We start from the raw sequence: 22,449 nt of genomic DNA, 5'->3' as shown, positions 1-22,449 counted from the left end.
CCATACATTAGAAACTGATGTTTCCTACCATGCTGTATGACCTGGTACTGTCTGTAGCTGTCTAGAACATTAGGTCTTACACAAGTTCAGTTTTGTCAACTTAGTTTATATAGTTTGCTCATTGTGGTACCGTGCAATGGATGCCTTATTTCCTATAGTCTCTTCACTATAGGAGAAGAATAGAAAGACAAAGGAAAGCATATTTTAGATAACCTGCATTTTAAGCAACAATCCCGTAAGTGTGTGTGAAATCATGCAATGAAATTCTGTATGCTGCACACCAACACAGTGCACACTAAACACCTTTTGTCTGGATGTTTACCTACTGTAAATGCACTACAATAAACACCTGCAGTTGCGATAACTACTGTGTGTATGGGTGGTCATTTGAAGAGTAAATATTTTGCCAGGTTAGTATATAAGATTAAAAATGAACAATATGTACGATTGTACATTATGTAATTTCTGAAGCAGGACATACAGCATGCAGATGTGCACTGCCTGGAGCCAGGCTCCTTCTTGGGTGCCACAGTGAGGAGCTGGTCTCCCCTGGCTCTTGGTAACAGCTGTGCAGGGTGCCATGGGAAGCAGTAAGTGAGTGCAAAGCCTTGCACTACAGGTGCTTTTGTGCCGAAACTTCTCTGACAGCTGCTTCAGGTCGTGGACTTCTGAAGCTTTTCAAGGAGGTTCACGGCATCCTGGCCTTGAGAGGCAAACAATAAGCGACCATGTGTTCTGTTGACACTTTCAACCACTTACAGATCTTTGACAACACACAACCTAAGAATGTGCATGTATAAGACCTGGTGTGGGTGCAGGGGCTTTTAAATCTTTCTTCTCAACACATCGTGTGCTGGTTGTCACCTCATCGAGCTAAAAGCTGGGCCACGGCTTCCGTACCAAGGCTTCGCAGGTGCCCGGGCACTGATGAGAGCTCACCGTAGCCACTCCCGGCGGGCAACAGCCGCTCGGGTCGTTTGGGCCCGGCCCATGACGCGCCCTCCTCCGCCCGTGCCCTTTAAGGGGCAGGCGGGGCCGCAGTTCGGTGGGTTGGGGTTGTGCGGTAGAGGTCGGTCGTTCTGTAGCAGCCTTCGTCCGGCTCGCCGGGGGCAGCGCGACCCGCGCCGCATGGAGATCTCCCTCAAGTGCCTGCCCGCTGGGCGGGCCCCCAGCTGCGGGTGAGCGGGGTCAGCGCGGCCCTGGGGCGGGGGGCGCGGGGCGGCAGCGGGCTGATAGCGGGCTGATAGCGGGCTGTGCCGCGAGCTGTGCCGCGAGCTGCCCTTTGCTGCTGCCCTGCTGGGGGTTTCCGCAGCTGATCCGCGGAGGGAGCTGAGGGCAGCGCCGGTGGCTCTCAGCTGCGCGCTGGGTGAAGCTGTGCAGAAGTGAAAGTTTGTTGTTTGTCAAGCTGCTAGAGTAGCTGCAGGGGCTTGAAAGTCGGCTTTGGAAAATCCCACCGTATTTTTATGGTATGTATGTGAATTCTCTAAGAAAATAGCCCTTGTCAGAAGGCTTGTCGTTTGAGTTAAGGGCTGTTCCTTCAGCCTTGACTGGAAGTCTAGGGGAGAATTTTTCTGTCTTGGAGAAGTTTTGTCACACTTTCATGCTTTAAATTTAAGTCAGACCCAGCTTAAGACTGTGTCCTATTTCCTTCCCACCTGCTCCTGTTGCTTCTAGTGTGGGTCTTCCTCTCTCATCGTTATGTGTGCATAGCAGTGCTGCTTCTGCCTGTTGAAGAGAATCCGGCACAAGGCAGCAGTTGTGGGGTGTCAGGCTGGGTTACAATGCAAATGTGCTTTGCTTCCTAGAGAGTACTCCCAGCTATAATTGTGATATGTTTTTCTATTAGGTGGTCTTTTTTCTTCTAAGTTTCTCTCTTATACTGGGCTAGCTTTAGTAATGTTTGCTGTTTTTTATTATTATTATTTTTTTTATAAGGCTAAATAGAGCTGTACTCTTCAAGTTTTCTTTTTAAAAACCTTCCTGTGTTTTCCCTGCCTCAAAATCAAAGGCAGCGCACCTCCTGTCATCTCTGTGAATGATTGATATGAGGTGTAATAAAGATAACGTTTGAGATCTGAGTGCTAAAATTAATTTTCACTTCCTGCTGTGGGGGAACGGCACTGTGATGCCTTGGCTGTGTTCAGCTCACTCTCTTGCTTGGAGGCTGCGGGTCCTGGCAAACCACGTGTGCTTCATGGCCTGCAGTTCAGGCAGTAACACTAAGGCAGGTGAGAATAAAGAAGTAAAAATGCATTTGAGAACTTGGAATGAGGTGGGTTTGTTTGTTTGTTCGTTTTTGTTTTGATCTGGAGAGAAAGTGATTACTTCTCTGAAGCTCAGACCACAGGGAGTATTTTGGCTGATGGCTAATGTGGCTGGTAACTAGCATGCATGGCTGCCTCTGATGCGCTTGTTCTTTAACTTCTCTCTCCCAACAACTGATAACTGTTTTGTTCTGACCTTTGTGTGGGGAGGTGAAGTTCTGACAACTGCAGTCCTGTAAAAGGGATTGGAAATCTGGGAGAGGGGGAGAGTTTCCAGTGTGGCATTTGGTTCGGAAGGAGAAATATCTGTGATTCTAGGCTTCTACAACAGCCTTCTGTGCTTGTTCCTCCGATATATGTGTGTGTATATGACGTGCATAAGTATTTAAATAAATATCTGTGACTTTAACCCTTAAAATGGCATGTTTGTAACACCAGTGTGCTGTACTCAGCTTTTTTCAGCACTTGTTTCTGGTGGTGAAATGTGAGTTGTTCGGGGAGGTGCTAACAGCAGCCTCTGCTTGTCCCAAAGCTTCAGCTTTAAAAAGCAGGTAACAGCTGTACCAAGTCTACTCTCAAGTGTTCTGTCTAATGACTGCTTCCTGGGAAATAGCTGTTGCTACAGTTGAATTATTTTAATGATGTGATTGAAGGGAAATGCTTCTTAACTTTTGCTGTTTTAAGACAAAACACTGAGAACTTCACCTTCAATGTAATGTGAATGTCTAAGGTGAAACTGCAACATGAAGAAATCATTTGCTGAAGCATTCTGCTGATTTCTAATTAACATATTGTTTATATGGCAGAAATATGATGGCTCAGTCAGATTTAGATCTAAAAGAGACGGCTCTAAAAGAGGATTTGAAGTTTTACTTCATGAACCCCTGTGACAAATACAGAGCAAGACACCAGATACCATGGAAGCTGGCTTTGCAGATTTTGAAGATAGTTATGGTGACCTCTCAGGTAATCTTTACCTTGTTGTTACTCTTAGAAAGCACAGTGATGTCATGCGGGAGAAGCAGATCTGTGATCCTGCACTCTGCCATCCCTGGGTATCCCTTACTGCCTTAGGCTTGCTGCTCCAGTCTCGAAAGAAAAAAGTGCTGTGGAAGGCATGTATGGAAGGGGAAAAATAACATAACCTAAATTACAAATGCCTGCTGAAGGTTTTGGGGCAGTGTTTGACCAGCTAATTAGCTGTTTCTAAGGTACTGTTTTAAAACAAATGACTCATCCTTTCCACGAAATCCAGCATGACCTTACCAAGTGCTTGCTGCTGCAGTACTGCTGCATGTTCTGCTTCCTATTTCATTCATATATAATTGTTTCTCTGGGCCATTTCAAAAGGGATGGTTTTCATAACACAGCAGGAACATCAAGTGTAAGCGTTCAATGTGAAAATGCTACAGTCTGCCTGCTGATGGCTGGGCAGTTGAAATCAGACGTCTCTTGCTTCAGTGTTTCAAACAGTCCATAGACAGCATAAATAGAGGCAAAGGAGAGCAGGTGTTTGAACAACACTGCTATCATGGTGTGGTTGGTTATCTTGCAGTCCACTGAGAAATGCTGACTGGAGAGTGAGGGAAGCAAAACAGGACAGATGTGTGAGTAGAAAAATCATCAGTATTTTTTTTCCGGACCTTTGAAATGTAGGACGCTGATGCCGGACACTTTGCAAGTGTAGATAAATATACAACTCCTTAAAACTCGTTGAACTGGAGGATTTCAGGCTGGTATTTGGCTTACCTGATAGAACAAAGCTCTACCATGCTTATGTGACCCTGCCTTTGCTGAGCACTTCCACCCTCCGGATCCCCGCTGGAAGGATCGGATGAAGTCTCTGGCCTCGTTGCTGTGGGCTTGGTGTCCCAGTACAACTTGGGCTGCAGGTTGGAATGGGCTGCAGTGGTTGATCCTTTTAGATATGACCAGATGAAATATGAGATTTGCTCCAGTTGAAATATGAGGCTTTACAAGACCCTTCAGGGTCAGTAGACCTGTCCTAGCCTTCAGGCTGAGTCCTGAGGAATGCACTGAAGGTACTGTCCCAGCCATTCGTGGCCCTCTGTGAGTAGAACAGTGCTCTGTTACTTCTGTTCCAGTTTGGAGAATGAGCTTTACTTAAAACTGTGCTGAAATGCCCTGGGGAGTCCCCTGAGCAAACCCTGCTGTGTATGCTTGTTTTCTGTGTTGCGGTTGGAACACCCCTGATCCTTTTCCAGTTATCCTGAGTGCTGCAGACTCATTTGTAGCACTCAGATAATAATTTTTACAATTAATTTAGAAATTGGTTAAAAGTGTGAAGATTCGGTACTTAATCTGAAGGTAATGTATACCAGGCACTGCTGGCATCCCTTTTTCTTTATCCTGGTCATGGCTTTGCTATGCAACTAGAAGGCCTTGGTCTAAGCAGTACTGCTGCATGCATCCCTTCAGCTTGTTCCCAGTCTAAGCAATTGCTGCCTAAGACAACAGATGAAGAATCCCAGTGAAGAGTGTTTGATTTCCATTACCTTCATTGTAGAAATCTGAATGTTAGTGGAGCCTGCTTGCTTGCTTTGGGGGAATTCTGAGTTCATGGTTCCCTTGCTTGCAGTTTCTCTTACTACTTCTCTGCTTCTTGGAAACTCCATACAGTAATGTGCCAGTTTCACTTCACTTTAAGCCTGGGATGATAATTAGCTTTTTGCACCCCAGGATATCCTCCAGATATTATATTCATGAAGAAAATCTTGTTTATAGATTGATTTCAACTTCTGGACTGCTTATTTTCCATGGTGGATGGAAATGGGGCATCCATACAGTTGGCCAATGCAAATCCTGAGGAGTATCTGCTGTTTGCTGCTGCTGCTGCTTATTATAGCTTCCTTAAGAAATACCAGGCTCAGGGAGTGATGCTTTTTGTTGCTCTGGGGTCCCATAACACTTTTCTCTAGCTGTGTACCGTGCTCAGGAGCTGCTGCTGTCCTGGAGCAAAGCAGGACATTTCTGGGCTAGGAGGCTGCTTTTCTGCCCTCTGCATCATCCGCAGAAATTGTGGCAGATCCCAGATAGAGCTGCTGGTAATGGATGCATAAAACAAAGCAGTGACCAGCTCTCTGTTTAGTTGCCGCGCTCAAAGTTTTGGAATCAGTAGATCTTATTGATTTGTTTTTCATGCTCAGCATATGGTAACCTTGACTTTATTAGCCTTGTGGCCATAATTAATATTGTAAATAGGTAGGTTCTCTGTTCCCGTTGTAGCAGGATTTCAGTAACACACAGTCTTCTATTTTGTATTTATTCTTTCAAATTGCTCCCAAAATGTTGCTGCTTCAACAACATTCAAAACTTCAATTTGTATTTCTCTTGTCAGCTTGTCTTCTTTGGTTTGAGTAACCAGTTGGTGGTTTCGTTCAAAGAGGAGAACACTGTTGCTTTTAAGCACTTATTCCTGAAAGGCTATTCTGGTGTCGATGAGGATGACTACAGCTGCAGCATATATACCCAACAGGATGCTTATGACAGCATATTTTATGTTATTGATCAGGTAAGTGTATTTGTTCATAATGAAGAGTATTGAAGCTGATTGATTTATAATAGTAGTAGATTTTTACTATGCTTCTATTTTTCAGTTTCCGCTTTAATTTCAAGTTTGATATTTTGGCGAGTCCCCTTACATGGGTGTCACAAAGCTTGTCTGTAGATGTCTGCATTTTTGTCTCCTGAAGATGAGTTCAAGACAAAATTTTATTCATTTAGTGCTGAAATCCAGGAAGCTTGAAAATCAGTCATCTTCCATGAACTGCAACCTTTGTTTAGATCTTAGTTGAAGAGCTAAGGGTCTGGGTATACCTATGCATGGTATTCAAAAAATTTTCTGCTTACAGCTACACTGAATCACAGCTTTGTAGCAAGTGCCAGAGGCCTCAAACTGAGGAATATGGCACTTCCAGGAATGTAGGGGGGCTGGTTAAGGATAGTACTTTGAAGAGCAGCTACTTTACAATTGTGGGAGGAAGGTGAATAAATCTAGGATGAAAATTCAGTGAATATTTTTATATTAATTTGAGTTCATCCAGGAGTCATGAGATGAAAGAGGTTGTCTGTGTGTAAAATGAGACCAACTCCTGTATTTGGGATGGTCATGGGCCCTGGCCCAGTTCAAATGGCATGAACACTAAGTAGCTTTAAACCACCTCACCCTTCCCCTGCCTTGGGCCCAGCAGCACGTGGAGATGCTGTGTGTGAAGGCTGTGCCACTTTGTGAAATGCCCACTTGTGGGGACTCGCTGCTTCTTGGATATCTGTAGGCTACAGCAAAACCATCAACAAATGCAAAGTACTTCTGCTGTGCTGGGCAAGGATAAAACTCTGTCTCCTGATATGTTAAAGTGAGTGTTGCAGTAGTTTTCTCAATCCTCCTTTGAATTCTCAATGTTGCTTCTATTTCTGCTATGCTGTTCTTACTTCCTTGCTTGCTTTCTCTTGCTTTCCTTCTTTTGTAGGCACTAAAGCAGAGATGAAGTCCAGATAGAAGATGATAGAGAAAGAATAGCTTTATGTCCTCAAGGATGAGTCAGTGTATGATACAGGCATCAGGAAAAGGTCTCTTCATAATATATCTATGCTGTATAAATGCAGATTGGTTGTTGAAGGAGCCTAAAAGATTGTGTGATCTGGGTTATTTAGTGGCTTGTGCTGTTTCCAAGGCTTATTATTGTGTGCAAGTCTTTAAAAACTGACTTCAAGTAAACATTGAATGGGGAAAGGCAAGTAGAAGGATATGGTATTATAGAAGATGATAACACACAGCTATTTACGACTGAAGCTGTAAAATCTTAGTAAATGTTAGGCTTATACGTGTATTAGTGGGATATTTTCCTACTTGGTAGGAATAAGAAAAATACAACAGACATCTGCACTTGGAAGAGTGCACAGCTCTCCATGCTCCTGTGTTTGGCCCAGTTTGGAAGCTTCTGCAATGAAGAAGCCAGTGGAGTTGCTGTGTGCACCCAGCTGCACAGTGGGTCTGGAAGAACAGGGTGCTCTGCTCATTGCTCTATCCTGGCTGCTTAGAAATGTAATAGTGGAAATTTTACTTATACTGTTCTATAGCACTTACTGAAAGGTGTGTGTGTGTGCAACTCAGAGCCAGGTGTTTCCCTGTCAAAGAAACAGGGTCTGAGAACATATGTGAACAAGTGACAGGTGCTAGATTCAGTGATTTGGAGATGCCATGAGAGCGATGTGAAGCAGTGGTGAATTGCTGTTTCTGTTCACTGGACCTGCCTTAATCAGATTTGGCTTCCTCAGTTTGAATTACGGTTGTATTCTGACTGGGTACAGAGGGTGGCTTTTCCTCCTGGCTGTCCAAATGTATTGGGAAGTGGAAGCAGCAATGCAAAGCAGGGCTGTGTATGAGGACAGTCCTTGGACACGCCATGTGCAGTTCTTAGTGACCACTGAGTGGTATTATGTGATGGGCCAGTGGGGAAAAGTGCCCATAGGAAGGAGGAGGAAGTGCAGCAGCAAGTGAGGCATATTTAAAAAAAAAAAAAAAATAAAAAAATTGGTGTTTAATTTGTATCAAAACTAGCTGAACAAAATTCTTAAGAGAAGGGAAGCCTTGTCTGACTTCCTGTGTTTATTTATTCTGAGCCTCCTGGGAAGCTAAATGCATCTTTCAGAGTTAACCAGTGCTGTGTGCTGCCCTAAGCAAAAGTGTTTGATGAGGTAATTATTAAAACCTAATGAATTACTAGCTGTTTGTGCCTCCTTCCTTAAAGGACCACTGGTCTAACTGCCTGCTCTTGCATGCTGCCAGCTGATGCTGAGATGGGCTGGCACACGGGTCTGTCCCTGAGCTGCTCTGAGCTAGGCTTCCATAATGGTTATTGTTGTTTTTCAGTGGATCCATGCATGGAGAATGCTTGTCTTGACACTGCTGTATTTACTTGCATTTCTAGTCCTTGTTTTTAAGCTCGTGTGAAGAAACTAGCTCAGTAATGCCTTCCAGGTGACTTGAGCTGTATTTAGAATAAGGGGGAAAGAAAGTACCTTCTTCACAGGCATGCTCTGAGTTGCCTCTGTGCTTGTGTAAAGTGGGCATGTTAAATTGTTTTTGGAGGCTGCCCAAGCTCTGTGCATGCTCCATGGTTTCAAGCTGTACAGTGAAGGCTTTGCTTTTCTGTAGTCACACAGGGCATAGCTTTGATTTTGCTCTTAGAGTGGATTTTATGGACTAAAATAAAAACTGTATTGGGTTGTGTGTACTTCCAATCCCAACCTCTTCAGAGAGCCAGTCATAATTTGGGTACATTAATTTTCTGCCTACTGTAAGATGGTTGCTTTAGTGAAGGGATTACTGTGGAGAAGGAGTGGAGCTCTGCAGATTGCTTATGGTTACTTAGGCCTTAATGCTGAATCAAAATAGGTCACGTGAGTCTTAAAATTTCTTAGTGTTGTACTTTTAACTGGCTGTCACACTGGTATTTAAGTTGAAGATAGAAAAATAATTTATACAGCATCAGATTTCTTAAAATGTGTTGAATTTTGAACTAAGGATCTTGAAGTTCCAAGTGAGGTAAAAATGAATACCCTCATGAGCTTAATTTGTAAGATATCCCTGGTGTCTGTGTGGTTAGTTGCAGGACTGCACTGAAGTCCCTACCAGGCAAATTAATAAAACTTGTCTGGTAAATGGCCAGCAGACAAGGGGTCGGTCTGTCTGTCTGTCTTTCTTTATTTTTTTTTTGTTTGTTTGTTTTGTCTGCATCCTGGTGGGTACGGGGCACCCAGCCACTGTGTAACCAGCATACCAAGTATTACTTGTTAGTGGCCAGCAGTCTTAACTTTCCAAAATCTATTCTTTGACACAAGTCTTCAAGTTGAGAGTGTTTTTTATCAAGTTGTGTTGATACAAGTAACTGCAAGTTATTGTCTCTTGCAAAAGGACAAGCATCTCTGTTAACTTCTGGTACTGTGTTGCTTTTAAACTAGTACAGACAATTAAAGAACATATCCCTGGGGACACTTGGCTACGAACATGATGGATCAGGCTTAAAAATTTGTAAACAGCAGTACAGGAAAGGTGGGATGCTTCCTTCCAATGACAAGCCAAACATAGATGTTTCTACAGAAACAGGTATGATACCATTGTACTAAAAAGTGTCTTATTGTGAAGTATTTAAATTCTCATGCTTTTATAATAGTTTTTTTTTTTTTTTTTTTTTTTTTTTTTTTTTTTAATGAAAAAGACAGGAAAATTGATGTTTTTTTCCTCCCTCCCTCCCTTCCTTCCTTGGAAGCTGTTCAGCTGTCATCATTAGGTTGTGGGTTTTTTTTCCCCTGGTTTTGGGATGTTGTTTGTTTTTGTTTTTTAAATTTCCATCCCATTTGAAATGTTCAAATATGGATCTCTGGACACAGGTAAGGCTGTAACTTCAGTAGGTTGGTGTCTCTACTACCACATGGCACAGGGGCTTCACTAAAGCTTCTCTTCAGCTGCTGTGTGGTCCCCTGAGCTGGGGCTCTGTTTGAGTACTTGTTTGATTAGGACTTGTGATGGAAACTGATTGTCTCAGTTCTGTGCTTCTTTCTAGGTGAAATTTCTAACATTACAGATTTTCTTTTTTTTCTCCCCACAGACTGTATTATCTTAAAGCCCCAGGAGCTAGCCAGTAAGAACACTGAAGTGAAATTGAACTCTTCATTCTTCAACCTTGAATTTTACAGGTAAACTAGTTTGGAGGGGAAGATGGGGGGAGGAATGCTTTAAGGAATTATTTTTTTTTTTTCCCCCACTTTTAAGTAAGTTGGATGGGTTTGGATTTTTTTTTTTTCAGTTTCTATGCTTTGTGCATTTGTATATCTGTGTATATATTTATACACTTCTTGAAAACATTTAGGCTTATACAGGTTAAAATCTCCTTCAAGCTGAAAGGTGTTGCCCTACAAACAATCCATGCCCGTGAATTGCCTGACTGCTATGCATTTCAAAATACTGTGAGTATAGAGTATGACACTTCCAACACTGTATCTATAATCAGAGTTTAGGGGCCCACAAGCATCATCCTTATGTCTAGATTGCAAGGGAAAAGTAGTTGAGCATGTCCTGGTCCTTACTTTCCTCTTCTAACCTAAGGCTATTCAAGATGTTTCCATGGGACAGTGTTAGTTCCAGCTGGTAATTTCTTAGCCTGAGAAGAGGATATGTAGTTGTTAAATTTCTAAAGGTTAAATCTGATATTTGACTTCTTGAAACACCGCTTTTGTCCTTTTTGAGTACATATTCTCAAATGTCTACACTGTTTATGATGACAGCTTTCTTAAAACCTACCTGACTAACAAGTACTGATGTATATTATGTCAAAACACTTAGCAAGACTTGTTTTATAAAGTAAATTTTGCTAGTTTTCTTTCTGATATACTTCTGTGTTTCCAGATTACTTTCAACAATAGAGCTCACAGTGGAAAAATCAAAATCTATTTTAATAGTGATACTGATATTCAAGAATGCAAAGACTGGCACATACTCGGTTCTGGTAAGTATGGTGCACACTTATTTGTGATGGCAGTGTTATGCATCTTCTCCCAGTGTTTTCCCTGCTCTGAAAGAGTCAGTCTAACCAGACTGTCTCTGTACTGTTCATCCTGCCCACTCGCTGCCCTTACAGCAAAAAGCCTTGCCTAATACAACTCATTACCTCTTTGTAATTACATCTTGGGAAATAGTTCTTTTCTGTAAGGGGACTGAGCTAACAGTCATCTCTGTATAGTGGTGTGGTGTGTGTTGGCGTCAGGCTCCATCTGGAAGAAGGATTTAATTGTTCTGTTGCTCTGAGATTATTTGAATAGTTCACTTAAATGTACTAACAATGGTAAATTCCTAACTGAAGCCTCATATTTTTCAAAGGTATCTCTCTCTGAGTAATTGAAGCACGCTATTTCTGAAGTTTCTACTTTTTTTTCCTCCTCTGTTGTGGTTAAATTTAATGATATATATTAGCAAGGATGATATCTACACTTCTTGTATTGTTAAGGCTTTATCTGATGGCTGAGACTTGAGTATTAAAGCCTGCTTCACAGGAATAGTCACTGTATTGTACTTTATGCAGCTACTTCTCCTGTAAACTTGCTGTAAAGGGCTGTGGCACAGTGATAATTTTCTTATGTCCTACATAGGATCTCAGTTAATGACAATGTCAAACAGCTTGCGTTTTGCTTGGCCAAAACCAACGTTTCTCTGATGATGTTGAACTGATATTAGAGTGGTATCTTGTAGTATGTTCTGAATAACCATCAAGTGTTCAGGTGTGCATCTATGTTCAGTGATTTCTTGGCAGTTCTCTTTCAGCTAGTTGTCTAGAGTAGTTTATTTACATGGAGTAACCAACTGAAGGACCATGCAAAATTCAGTATTAAAATCAAGCTAAAACACTATTTACAATGATTGACAGCAATTTTTAACTATAGCTTGTCTAGTTAAACATCTGTGTTGTGAAACTGGTAGGAACAACTGAGAGTGTAAACTAAGGAAAACATGTGTCTTGGGTTCTAAACCTGTGCATAGAAAGAACACAGTGCAGAAAGTCGTCAAGTTTCTGGCTGTAGGTCAGGGAATGAGAAATGAGGTGGGATTTTTTTTTTGTTTGATTGATTGATTGGCTTTTAAGGATGTTGAGATATGTTTACCCTATGTAAATACTTGGCACAAAGATGGACAGATGACCTTAATGGGGGGAAAAAAGTATGTCTGTATTAATATAATTTTATTATACTTTATTAATTTTGAAAAATTCAAACATGCTTTTCATTCTTGTGACCCATGTAATTGTGCTCTAGGCGTATTGGCTCAGGAAGGAATATATTTAAACCTCATCCCATGAAGTAATGAGAGTGTTTAAATGCAAAATAGATGATGTTTTGTAACAATGTGTGCTTAAAGAGATGTGACAAAACAAAATCTATTTTATTTCCTTGACTTTTTACAGTTCTCCAGAAAAACAGTTTGTATATTCTAGTTTTTGATGGATTTGTCATCTTAAATTGCTTAGCATCTCTCATCCTGTGCTCACGATCTGTTGTTCTTGCCTTGAGGCTACGACAAGTAAGTGTACTGCTCATAATACCAATGTTCCTTTTTTCTGTATTGTTTGCTAGTTTTGTGTAGTAATATTTTGAACTATCAACCAGCACATCTGGTGCAAAATCTTGCGCTTACTGCATCTCTGCCTCTAGAAAGGACGTGGAAGTGTCTGTGATGAACAATTTATGGCAGAAAGGGATTTTACTTCAGATTGCGTAGTACCATAATATGAATTATTACATTGCCTCTCTTGAGGGTGTTTATTCTTGAGCAAAAAGAGCAAGTGAGAGCAGACAGTGTGATGCAGAAGGTGATGTTGTTGGCTCTATTGGAAGTGAGAATTGGCTTACAGCTCTATTTGGGCTACAGTGAATTCTCATTTTACTCCTCTTGGGGTTGATAGAAACTGCTTGTGAAGGAGGTTGAAAAGAAGTTAACAAGCCGTGGCTAAGTTAATAAGGATGATTTACGAAGTCAGCTGTTCTGTGGAAAGTTGGTCTTCACTGGTCTGAACCAGTTTTAATGTTTCCCCCCCCCCCTTCATTTCTGTTGCTATGGCTGATGATTTTTTTTATGCTGTTATTCTAGCAAATACTGTGGGCAAAAGTGGGTATGTGAATATTGAGTATTGCTACAGTATTGAGGCACCTGTACATATTTTTTTTGCAAGGAGACCTATAACTGAACACATAAATGCTTCTCAACAGAGATTTGTGAACTTCTTCTTGGAGAAATACAACCGTTGTGTCAGTTACACTGATCGCATGGAGTTCATAAATGGCTGGTATGTCCTGGTAATTATCAGTGATGTGATGACAATCACTGGGTCAATCCTAAAAATGGAGATAAAAGCCAAGGTGAGAGGTGCTTTAGGTGAAGTACTAGACTCATTAGAATCAAGTGTAATGTGTTTCAACTAGGGGACAAATGAAAGTGAGCTGCAGCAGTCACTTGTCATCTTGTTTACTTTTTGTTAGCTCTTATTTGTCTTACATCATTTGTAGCTGTACTGGAATACAGGCAGCCATCTGGGGCTCTGTGTGTTTATCACTTAAGACTTATTTTATCTGTAGCAACAAACTCTTGGGCTTATGTTTTTTTCTGAACACCTCTTTTATGGGTGATGATGGTATTCTTCCATCCATCAAAAAGGATATGTGAACTTAACCATAAAATGAATGCTGTGTTGGGCTGTTCTGACTAATGACTGGTTTCAGTTCCCTTTCCCCAAGTCTTTCAGGAAGACCATGTAAGCTAGCTAAATCTCTTATTTCCACAGTGCTGAATCCCCTAATCCCTGGTTTAGAACTTGTGTGTAGGCATTTCCTAACTAATAGCCTTGCATTATCTTATTCCTGTAAGAATCATAGAGTGGCTTAGGTTGGAGGGGACCTTTAAAAATCACTTTGTTCCCACCTTCTGCCATGGGCAAGGTTACCACCCACTAGATCAGGCTGTGCAGGGTCCCATCCAACCTGGTGTTGAATGCCTCCAGGGATGGGGTCAAATAAAAGCATAGAAGTAGTTGTGCATATTGCACAGGGAAGTCAGGAATCACCCCCTCAGATACACCAGGTCTGTTTCCTGAGACTAGAAACATGGCTATTGTAGCCTGTGGTCCTGACCTGCCCAAACTACAGGCACAGCCACTGTCAGCTGCTAGTCCTTGACCTCCAGATCTGATCTTGCTGATACTGATGAGTTTTGTCTGGCTAGCAGCTTCTAGTTTTATTGGAAAACTGTGTCAACAATTCACATGTTTATAAAACTTTGTATCCTGGAAAAATGGGGGGGTAGTGTGCTGTTGCTGCTTCATGTGTACTAATGCTCAAAGGGCAAATGCTCAGAGTGACTTTCAGAGGAAGCATGTACCAATATCCAGCTTTGTGGTGAGGTGGGGGATGAGGATGGGAAATCTTGAACTTGGTGAATATTGTGTGCTTACTGTTACCAGTTCTAGCCTTCTGCCAAGACCAAGTGCAACTAGAATTGGTTATAAACATTGCTGGTAGTGAAAGTGATCTAGTTTGAAACAGCTGGCAACCTTTTCAAATCTGTTAATGCTTGCAGCACAGATGTGGCTTGTAGTCCTGAGGTTCACCTCTCATTTAAATGCTGGCTCACATATTACAAAATAGAGAGTGAAAGCTTGTTGGCCTAACAATGGTGCACATTAATCTTTTTTAAAAATAAAAATTTTGAGATATTCAGTCCAATTTTAGAACTGTACAGTAACCAAAGTAAGGACTCTAGTTCTTCTGGGCTTCATGCGAAACTTCAAGAATGTTGGTATAGTTGTGCTTCCATGTACAGCATTAGTGTATTTGGGTGATCTCTCTAAATGAAGTGCAAATTGTTCTGGTCTTATTTTTGTGATGTGGCAACATCCTTTCAATATTGGGCTGCACTGCTGTATTTGTCTGACCTGGTGTAACTTCATCAAGCTGATATGCCTTTTGCTTTGTAATTTGACCATCTGCTGTCTTTGGATCCCTCAGAATCTCAGAAGTTATGATGTCTGCAGCATTTTACTTGGAACATCAACTTTATTTGTCTGGGTTGGAGTCATCAGATACCTGGGATATTTTCAAACTTACAACGTAAGGATGAAATAAAATATTCAACAGTTAAAATTTATACCTGTCACTCTTATTCAAGTCTCTTTCATGTGTAACTTTTTTCTCCTTCTTCTTTCTTCTACCCTAACTTGTAGGTGCTCATTTTAACTATGCAAGCATCATTACCCAAAGTGCTAAGGTTTTGTTGTTGTGCTGGGATGATTTATCTTGGCTATACTTTCTGTGGTTGGATTGTATTGGGACCATATCATGAGAAGGTATGTCAGCAGTATTATTTCTTCCCCGGTCTAACTGTGTATATGTCTGTGTATTGCTCCTAGTTAGAAATTTAAGACCTATTTCTAGTGTGTGTGTGTGTGTGTGTGTGTGTGTGTGTGTGTGTGTGTGTGTGTGTGTGTTTTGTTGTTAGAAGCTCCAACATGAAATAACATTGCTGTGTTTCTCCTCTCATGTGCACCTTCTGTCACCTGCTTCTTCTAACAAAGTAACTGTACTCTAAACTGTGCTGACCTGTAATCTCCAAAGCAAGGCTGTTTGTGATGCTGCCTGGATGGGCCCCCCAGGCCGGGTCTGGCTCGGGCTGAAGGTGCATCGCTCTGTTCTCTTTCGCCCTCTTCTGGTAATTCCAGTGCATTTGGGATGAAGTTCACTGCTACCATTTCTGAGAATCTCACAGACTGACTTTGTTTTCTAATTTTTTCCCAAGCAATGTAACTACAGCTACTAAATCTTGACTCAAAAGGAGGAATGACTTCTTTTTTCTGTGTTTACTTTGCTTCCTATGAGGGTATGTTTTGTTTGATACCAAGTTTAAACAAGCAATATTTGCCTAGGGCATTCCTCTTCTTGTCAGAAACCTGAGTACAGTAGCAAAGCTTTGTATATTTCACAATACATGCAAAAACAACTGTGAATTTGGGATTCTTTTCATGGTTGATGCTCAATGTGACTCTTTGGGGGAGGGAGGGGGACAAAAAAGAAGGTCAATTCTAATGTGATCAATTCTAACTATCCCTTAATGAGTAACAAATGTGTGACTTATTCTTGTTTTTGTTTTTTTTTTTTTTCCTGATTACACGCACTGTGTGTAGTGATGAAGATGCACACTGCAGTGCTTGCTTCAGCTTCTCATATGCCCAGAGTTTGAATTCCTCAAATTTGGTGTAATTTTCTCTTCTGAGAAACAATGTTCAGTCTGCATGTATTTCAACTTGATAGCAGTGCATTTCTCTGATATGCTATGTGCTGTAGAATTATTTGTAATGATAGAGACTAATTTTATTTATGAGAGACATAGCGCAAATGCTATTCTTCCTACTTCCCTGCAACCTCTGCAGCAAATACACTGGTTACCTTAGTAAAAAGAAGATAGTTAATAATATATCTGTGGAAAGCTAACTCTTTCACAGGTTCCCTCTAGAGAGAAGCAACTGTATTTCTGAAGGATTTTGGGTGTTGTTTATGAACATTTCTGCATAGCTCCACTGGAAGGCAGCGTGGTGCTGTGCAGAGTCTGGTGGGGGGCAGGCAGCATGCTTGCTGTGCAACCTGTCCTTTCTGATCTGTGCACACACAGAGAAGAGAAGATCTATACATATTCTCAGATCCTGAAAACCTTAGTTCAAAAACAAAATATGGAAGAGTTTTCTTTTTAGTAACTCCCCCCTTCTGTTACTGAAGTTGAGGAGAGAGAGCAAAAATCCTGCTTGCAGTGTAGTGATGATTTGGAGGGCTTGCAGGTAAACTCTGCTTAGTAGGCTCCTCTCTGGCATCAGAACTCAGCAGTTGCTCAAGAATTACATGTGCCATGCCCCTTGTATTCCTAGATACAAATGTGCTGCTGAGTCTCGCAGTACATTTAAAAATAAAGAATTTAAGAGAAAATGAGCAATAGTAAGACCAGTCCTGTTGTTCTTGTGCAATAGTATGATTTTCTTATAAGCATGTGCATCTTGACATCTTGATTTCAATATAGGATTGTAACTGAAGTGACTGTAGTTGTGTTACTTCATCAATTATGGCAATGTTTTAACTTTGTGCGTTAACTATGTTGGCTCACAAAGCATTGCTAACAGACTTGGTTATTTGCAGAGGCAGAGGGGAAGTGTACTTACCTGGTCATTGTACAGAAGCTAAATGAGAATTTAGCTTCAGAGCTTGGGGAAAAGGAATATCTCAGATATTTGAGATAATGTCCTTGAAATACACCATAATTCTATCCAGACAGTTCCTCAGTTGCTGTAACTTTTAGCTACAGCTCAGAGGGCTTTCTGAATGACGGATGATGTTGTTGCAACATCTAAATAACTGATCAACTGCAGAGAAAAATTATTGGTTGCTGTACCTGTTGAGCATTGCAGGGTATTTCTTGAGAATAAATCTTGTGTTTCTGGTGTTGTTGTGAAGTGCTCAGAATTGTGTAGCAATGTAATCATGGTTACTGTAGACATGTATGTTTGAATGTGTAGAAAAGAAACAAAGTATGGTGGTGTTGGAATGTTTCCACTGGCTTTTTTTTTTTTTTTTTTTTTTTTTGCCTGCTTACAAAAATACTTTTGTAATAGCACTTTCATCTTCCCTTTAATCTGGATGAGTGATTGTTGAATTCTAATATGACCCTGAGTTCCTTATCTTCCAGTTTGAGGACCTGAACACAGTAGCTGAGTGTTTGTTTTCTCTGGTCAATGGTGATGATATGTTTGCAACGTTTGCACAAATCCAGCAGAAAAGCATGTTGGTGTGGACGTTCAGTCGGTTATATCTGTATTCCTTCATCATTCTGTTTATATACATGATCCTCAGCCTTTTTATTGCTCTGATCACTGACGCCTATGACACCATAAAGGTAAAACATCAGTATTCTATTGCATTTCTAACAGCTTCATATTCATTCTTGTTCATCATCAGCACCATAATATTCAGCATTAATTATGATGACTTGTTAGCAAATTAAAACTGTGTAGCTTAGCCTGGGATGATGATTGGGTAATCATCCAAGTGACTAACCAATAATTGGCTTGGGAAATCATCTGTAACGTGAGCCTCTGTTTTGTACTTTCTGCTGCTGAAATTGGCTTCGAAAAGATAGTAGCTAATGGAAACATAACTGGAAGGTGTTTGAAAGATGAGTAGAAAGAATCAGATTGTAAGTATGGTGACACAGAACTGGATATGTCTTGTTTGGAGTCAGTGTTTCTTCTCGTGGCACCAGAAGCTGAGTTTGAGGAGGGTTTAATGCTGTCTGTGAGAAAAGCTAACCACATTCCTGCTAAGTAGTTCCAAACAGGTAGCTCTAAACTTGTATAGGTATCCAGACGGGGATTATGTGCTGCTGGGGAATGTAGTCTTTTGTTTGTTTTGTTTTTGTCTTAAACAAAAATAACCCCAAACCAAGAGCACTACTTCTGCAAGGTAAACTTGTGCAATCTATCTTGGGCTAAAAGTGAAAGGGAGTTTTCATTTCCTTTTGTTCTTGTTTTCTGCTGCTGACTCCCCTCCCTGCTCCCAGTAGCTGCAGTAACCAAAGGGAAGGCAAACGTGGAAAGTACTCTCCAGGTCTTAACTTAAGTAAAGAAGCCAGCAGAATAAGGCCTGGTCTAAAATGAACCACAGTTTAAAGAATGAGCAAAAACTCCATTTTTCTAAGCATCTCCAAATATAACTTAACTATCTGTGCTTCTGAGTTTATTGGGTGCTCTGAACTGCAAAATAGTTCCTTACTGTTGCTCTTGCCTCTGAGCACATAATGTGTATCAATAGGGAAACATTTCAACATGCTGAACCAATGTTTTGCAGAGCATTTACTATGCATAGTGATGCTGAACGTTCACAGTGGGTCCTTTGGAATTCAGAACTGCAGTTTCTAGTGAAAATAAACCCATTGAGCACAGCAGCTAATGGGAGCAAGAGATGCAAGTATGCCTAAAGATTGCTTGCTGGGTCTCATAGACAGTAAACAAATGTAAGAGAGATTCTGAGCAATGTGAATTCTATGTCACTTGTAGTTGGCTCTATTCCCACTACATATATGGTGTTTATGGATAGAATTGCATTTTTTTTTTTTAAATTCTTACAGCATATTAAACTAATGAGCCAGATAGCTTCTGCTTTTTGTACTCTTTTGGAGACTTTAGAACATCTACTGCCTGATAACTTCTCGTGTGTTGTAAGCAATATGCTTTATTTTTCAGAAATACCAACAAAGTGGGTTTCCAGCAACAGATCTGCATGAATTTCTAAAAGACTGTGGCAATGTTTCTTACAGAAAAGAACAAACTTCCATGCCTTTTATCTGCTGCTGTAGAAGGTCAGTTGGGTGTTTTTGATATGTGTTATCCTCGCAAGTACACTAGTTAGTTTCTCACTGCAAAGTCCTTTTAAACAAATGTTGGAGTACTTGGAATTCTACCTATGAAGTATTTGGACTCCCTTATTCCTCTTGTGTTCTACTTGGTGTTAGATGTTTAGAATGCTAATGGTGAAAGGGGGCTCATTGAGTTTAAACACATTTGAAGTGTTCTGCTCATACATAAATCACTGTGCAGAAGCTGGTGGATGTTGATCGCAGGATGGCAGAGCATGATGTGGAGTTGCCAAGAAGACAGCAAATTAAGTCTTTGCAGGTTAGGGTTTTGTAAGCCTTCTGTTTCTAAATAGCTTTTCCACCAGGCTGGAGGAAGTAGCATACAGCAAGAGGATGTGATTCAGCAAGTGACCTGTACTTATTTCCAAAGCTCTGTTATGTTTGTGAGGCAAACATAATCTGTCAAAATGTTGGAAACGCTGAACTCAAGCCTTTAGAGATCTTAGTGAGGCTCCCTGGTGAGATACAAAGGTCTCATCTGAAACTCATCGGGTCTGGAAATCTATTCTTTAATTCATTTTCTGAGGAAATCTAATACAGCTCTGAGTGCCTGACAACTTGTGTGCAAAATGGCTGTGGGCACAGTCCACCTAGCAGGAAAGCCAAGGCTGTAGGAGAAGGAATAGTGCTGAATGTGAAAGCTTTTTGAGTCTTATCTAGTGTAACAAATCCTTCTGCTCACATACTGAAGCTTTTGTGAAGTACAGCTTCATACTTTTGCTGTACTCTGGCAAAATGCTAGCAAGATATGACTTCAAATTTCACATCCAATTTGCTGTGCAAGATTATTATCTACTTGAGCATAATAAATGTGCTTTACTGCAATATGCTGCGGAGTGTGGTAAGGGCAGAAGTTTGATAGCTGGAATGCAAGTAGCTCTGTAACAGTTTCCTGTTTGATTGTCAACATACTGTGCGTGTGTTGAGAGTTGTATCCTGAAACTGGGAGAGCACAGGGTGGAATGTGCAAAACTCTGCTTGACTTCTGCATGGGTAAATGCTTTCTATTCCTTACTGAGCGAATTTTTGTTTTGCAGACGAGAAAGCGATGACAACTTAATACTTATCAATTGATGATTATGCATTGAAATTCACCACTAATATGTGCAAAGAAAGCATAGCTATATGGAGAAATACAATTCTCCATATTGCAATGGAATCCATTATCTGGACCTGCCTCACTGTGAACAGACTGATCTTAACTAATTGAGGTGTTGGGGGAAGAAAAGCCAGTAATATAACATCAGCTGACTGACCAGGATGAGAGCCCAGAAGCTTTATTTGGAGGAGAGCTGTCAAGAACTGCATTCGTGCCCCGATTTCTGTTGCATTACAGAAGACCAATCCTTGGGAGATGTCTGTGGGAGCTCTGTTTGCTAAACACTTCTGAGAGAAAAGAAAGTGGTGCAGAACCAGTAGTTCTTCATGAGAAATATATGAATGACATTTAAATGTAATTCCATATAGTAAAAACCAAGCAAACCAAACAAAAAACCTCACATGTAAAAAGGGGACTATCGGCAACTACAACTATTGGCAAGAAAGGATTCCCTTCTCTTTAAACAATGCATTCAACATTGAGACCGTAATTAGCACAATTCATTACCTTGAAATAAACTTATGTAAAACTGTAGAGCTGCACAGAAGTGCGAAGTGATTGCTGTTTTGCTGTTCTTCCTTTTGTAAATTTTTTTAATATGTCACTTATAGATCACAATCTTTTCTTAACAGTTTTTACTGAAAAGAAATTTGTTGGTTTTGTGTTGTTGTTGTGGGGCTTCTTTATTGTGCTATTTTGCCCACAGTATTTGATGTACAGAGTCTAAATTAAACTTACTGCTTTGATTATAGGTAATTTTTTTTTTGTGTGTGGTTATAAACTTCCATAATTTAAAGAATGATGAAAAGATTAGTTATTTTTCACAAGCGAATTGAAATACCATTCTACTTGCTTGAGTAGGACTTGTGGCAGCTTGGTTTAGGGTAAAAAGGAAATGATTCTGGCAAAACTTCTACAAAATCCTTACCTTCCTGACAGCTGCTGCTTACAGAAGATTCATCCTCAAAATACTGCCTATGTTCACCCTTGCTGTCTGGCAGGAAGAAGTCTTAGAGAGGACTTGCTGGGAGCTTGTTGTGCAATAAGATAATGGTTAGAAACTAACTAGAATTTGGCAAATTCATGTTCTGTTATTTACAGGCAGTAAAAAGAACTAAAACACAGTGGTTGAAAAGGAAATGGTTGCTAATGGTGTTGTCCAAAGCTTCTGCTTTTGTTGACAGCACTACTGGTTTACCTGCAGTAGGTAAGGCCCTAGACATAAAAGTCTGACTTGCTGCCTTTGAGCAGAGGTATGAGAAATTCAGTAATGTTTCACTTGATACAGTTAGGCACCCTGGATGGGACACAGACCCACAATTGCTGGCTTAGGAAGCAAATGCCTTATCCATTCAGTAGTGCTCCTATGAAGCCTATAATGGGCATATGATGGAAGATTCCAACCCAGCTGCAGCCTTCTCAGCTGTAATCACCTCTCAGCTCTAGAGATGTGATTTGGTTGTGCTGTAGAGTGGCCAGCACTTGATACAAAAGGCAGGAGAGAAAATAATTTGTGCAGCCCTAAGGCAGGATAGTGTGTTGTAAGAATCTGAAAACAATTGAGGCTCTAGAATGTGCAAGCCCTTGGATGCTCTTCTTAGGCCAGATAATGATCCTAGTGTGCGAGTAATTTGGGGAGAAAGGTTAAAGGCCTGGTGCGTATTTGAACAGTTCACTAATGTATTTTAGAAATCAATTTGTCTCCACCACCTGGCTGGCTTGTTTTTGTTTCCCCCCTGCTTTTCTCTTGAAAGAAAGCTGAGAGCCAGTTATTGGAGCTCCTCATTGGTTCTCTGTTCTGCGAGGGTTGATCTTAACAGGAAATCTGGAGTGCATTGCTTCCTAATTCTGTGCATTAATGTGGGCCTGAATCCCACAGCTGACTGATGGGTGGTGCCACCCAGCTGTTAAGGAGTAACATGATGTAATGGAAGCAGGACTTGAGTATAGGATTTTTTCAAACAGCCCTGAGAAAAGGCTCTTAGCTCTGGCTGCCTTGTATGTGATGAGCTTCTCATTTCTAGGGAACAAGTCTTAAAAGGAGAGAAGCAGAAGGGAAGGCAGTGAACAGA

At 40.9% G+C, this 22,449-nt stretch overlaps 1 protein-coding gene across 1 annotated transcript; it reads left to right on the top strand.

Moving 5' to 3' along the window:
• Nucleotides 1-1,128: 1,128 nt before the first annotated feature.
• On the top strand, nt 1,129-20,352 carry MCOLN2 (mucolipin TRP cation channel 2; the record flags this gene model as incomplete). Its single annotated transcript, XM_079535634.1, has 14 exons — nt 1,129-1,178; nt 3,071-3,230; nt 5,623-5,796; nt 9,249-9,393; nt 9,896-9,983; nt 10,157-10,253; nt 10,693-10,792; nt 12,242-12,357; nt 13,044-13,193; nt 14,835-14,936; nt 15,050-15,172; nt 17,554-17,760; nt 19,106-19,221; nt 20,316-20,352. 14 exons carry the CDS (start codon nt 1,129-1,131, stop codon nt 20,350-20,352), a joined length of 1,665 nt encoding a protein of 554 aa, XP_079391760.1.
• Between the last annotated feature and the right edge of the window lie 2,097 nt (nt 20,353-22,449).

This window comes from Tetrao urogallus, assembly GCF_951394365.1.
Source record: "Tetrao urogallus genome assembly, chromosome: 5".
In the NCBI taxonomy this organism is placed as follows: domain Eukaryota; kingdom Metazoa; phylum Chordata; class Aves; order Galliformes; family Phasianidae; genus Tetrao; species Tetrao urogallus.
This window is presented reverse-complemented; position numbering and strand designations above follow the sequence as displayed.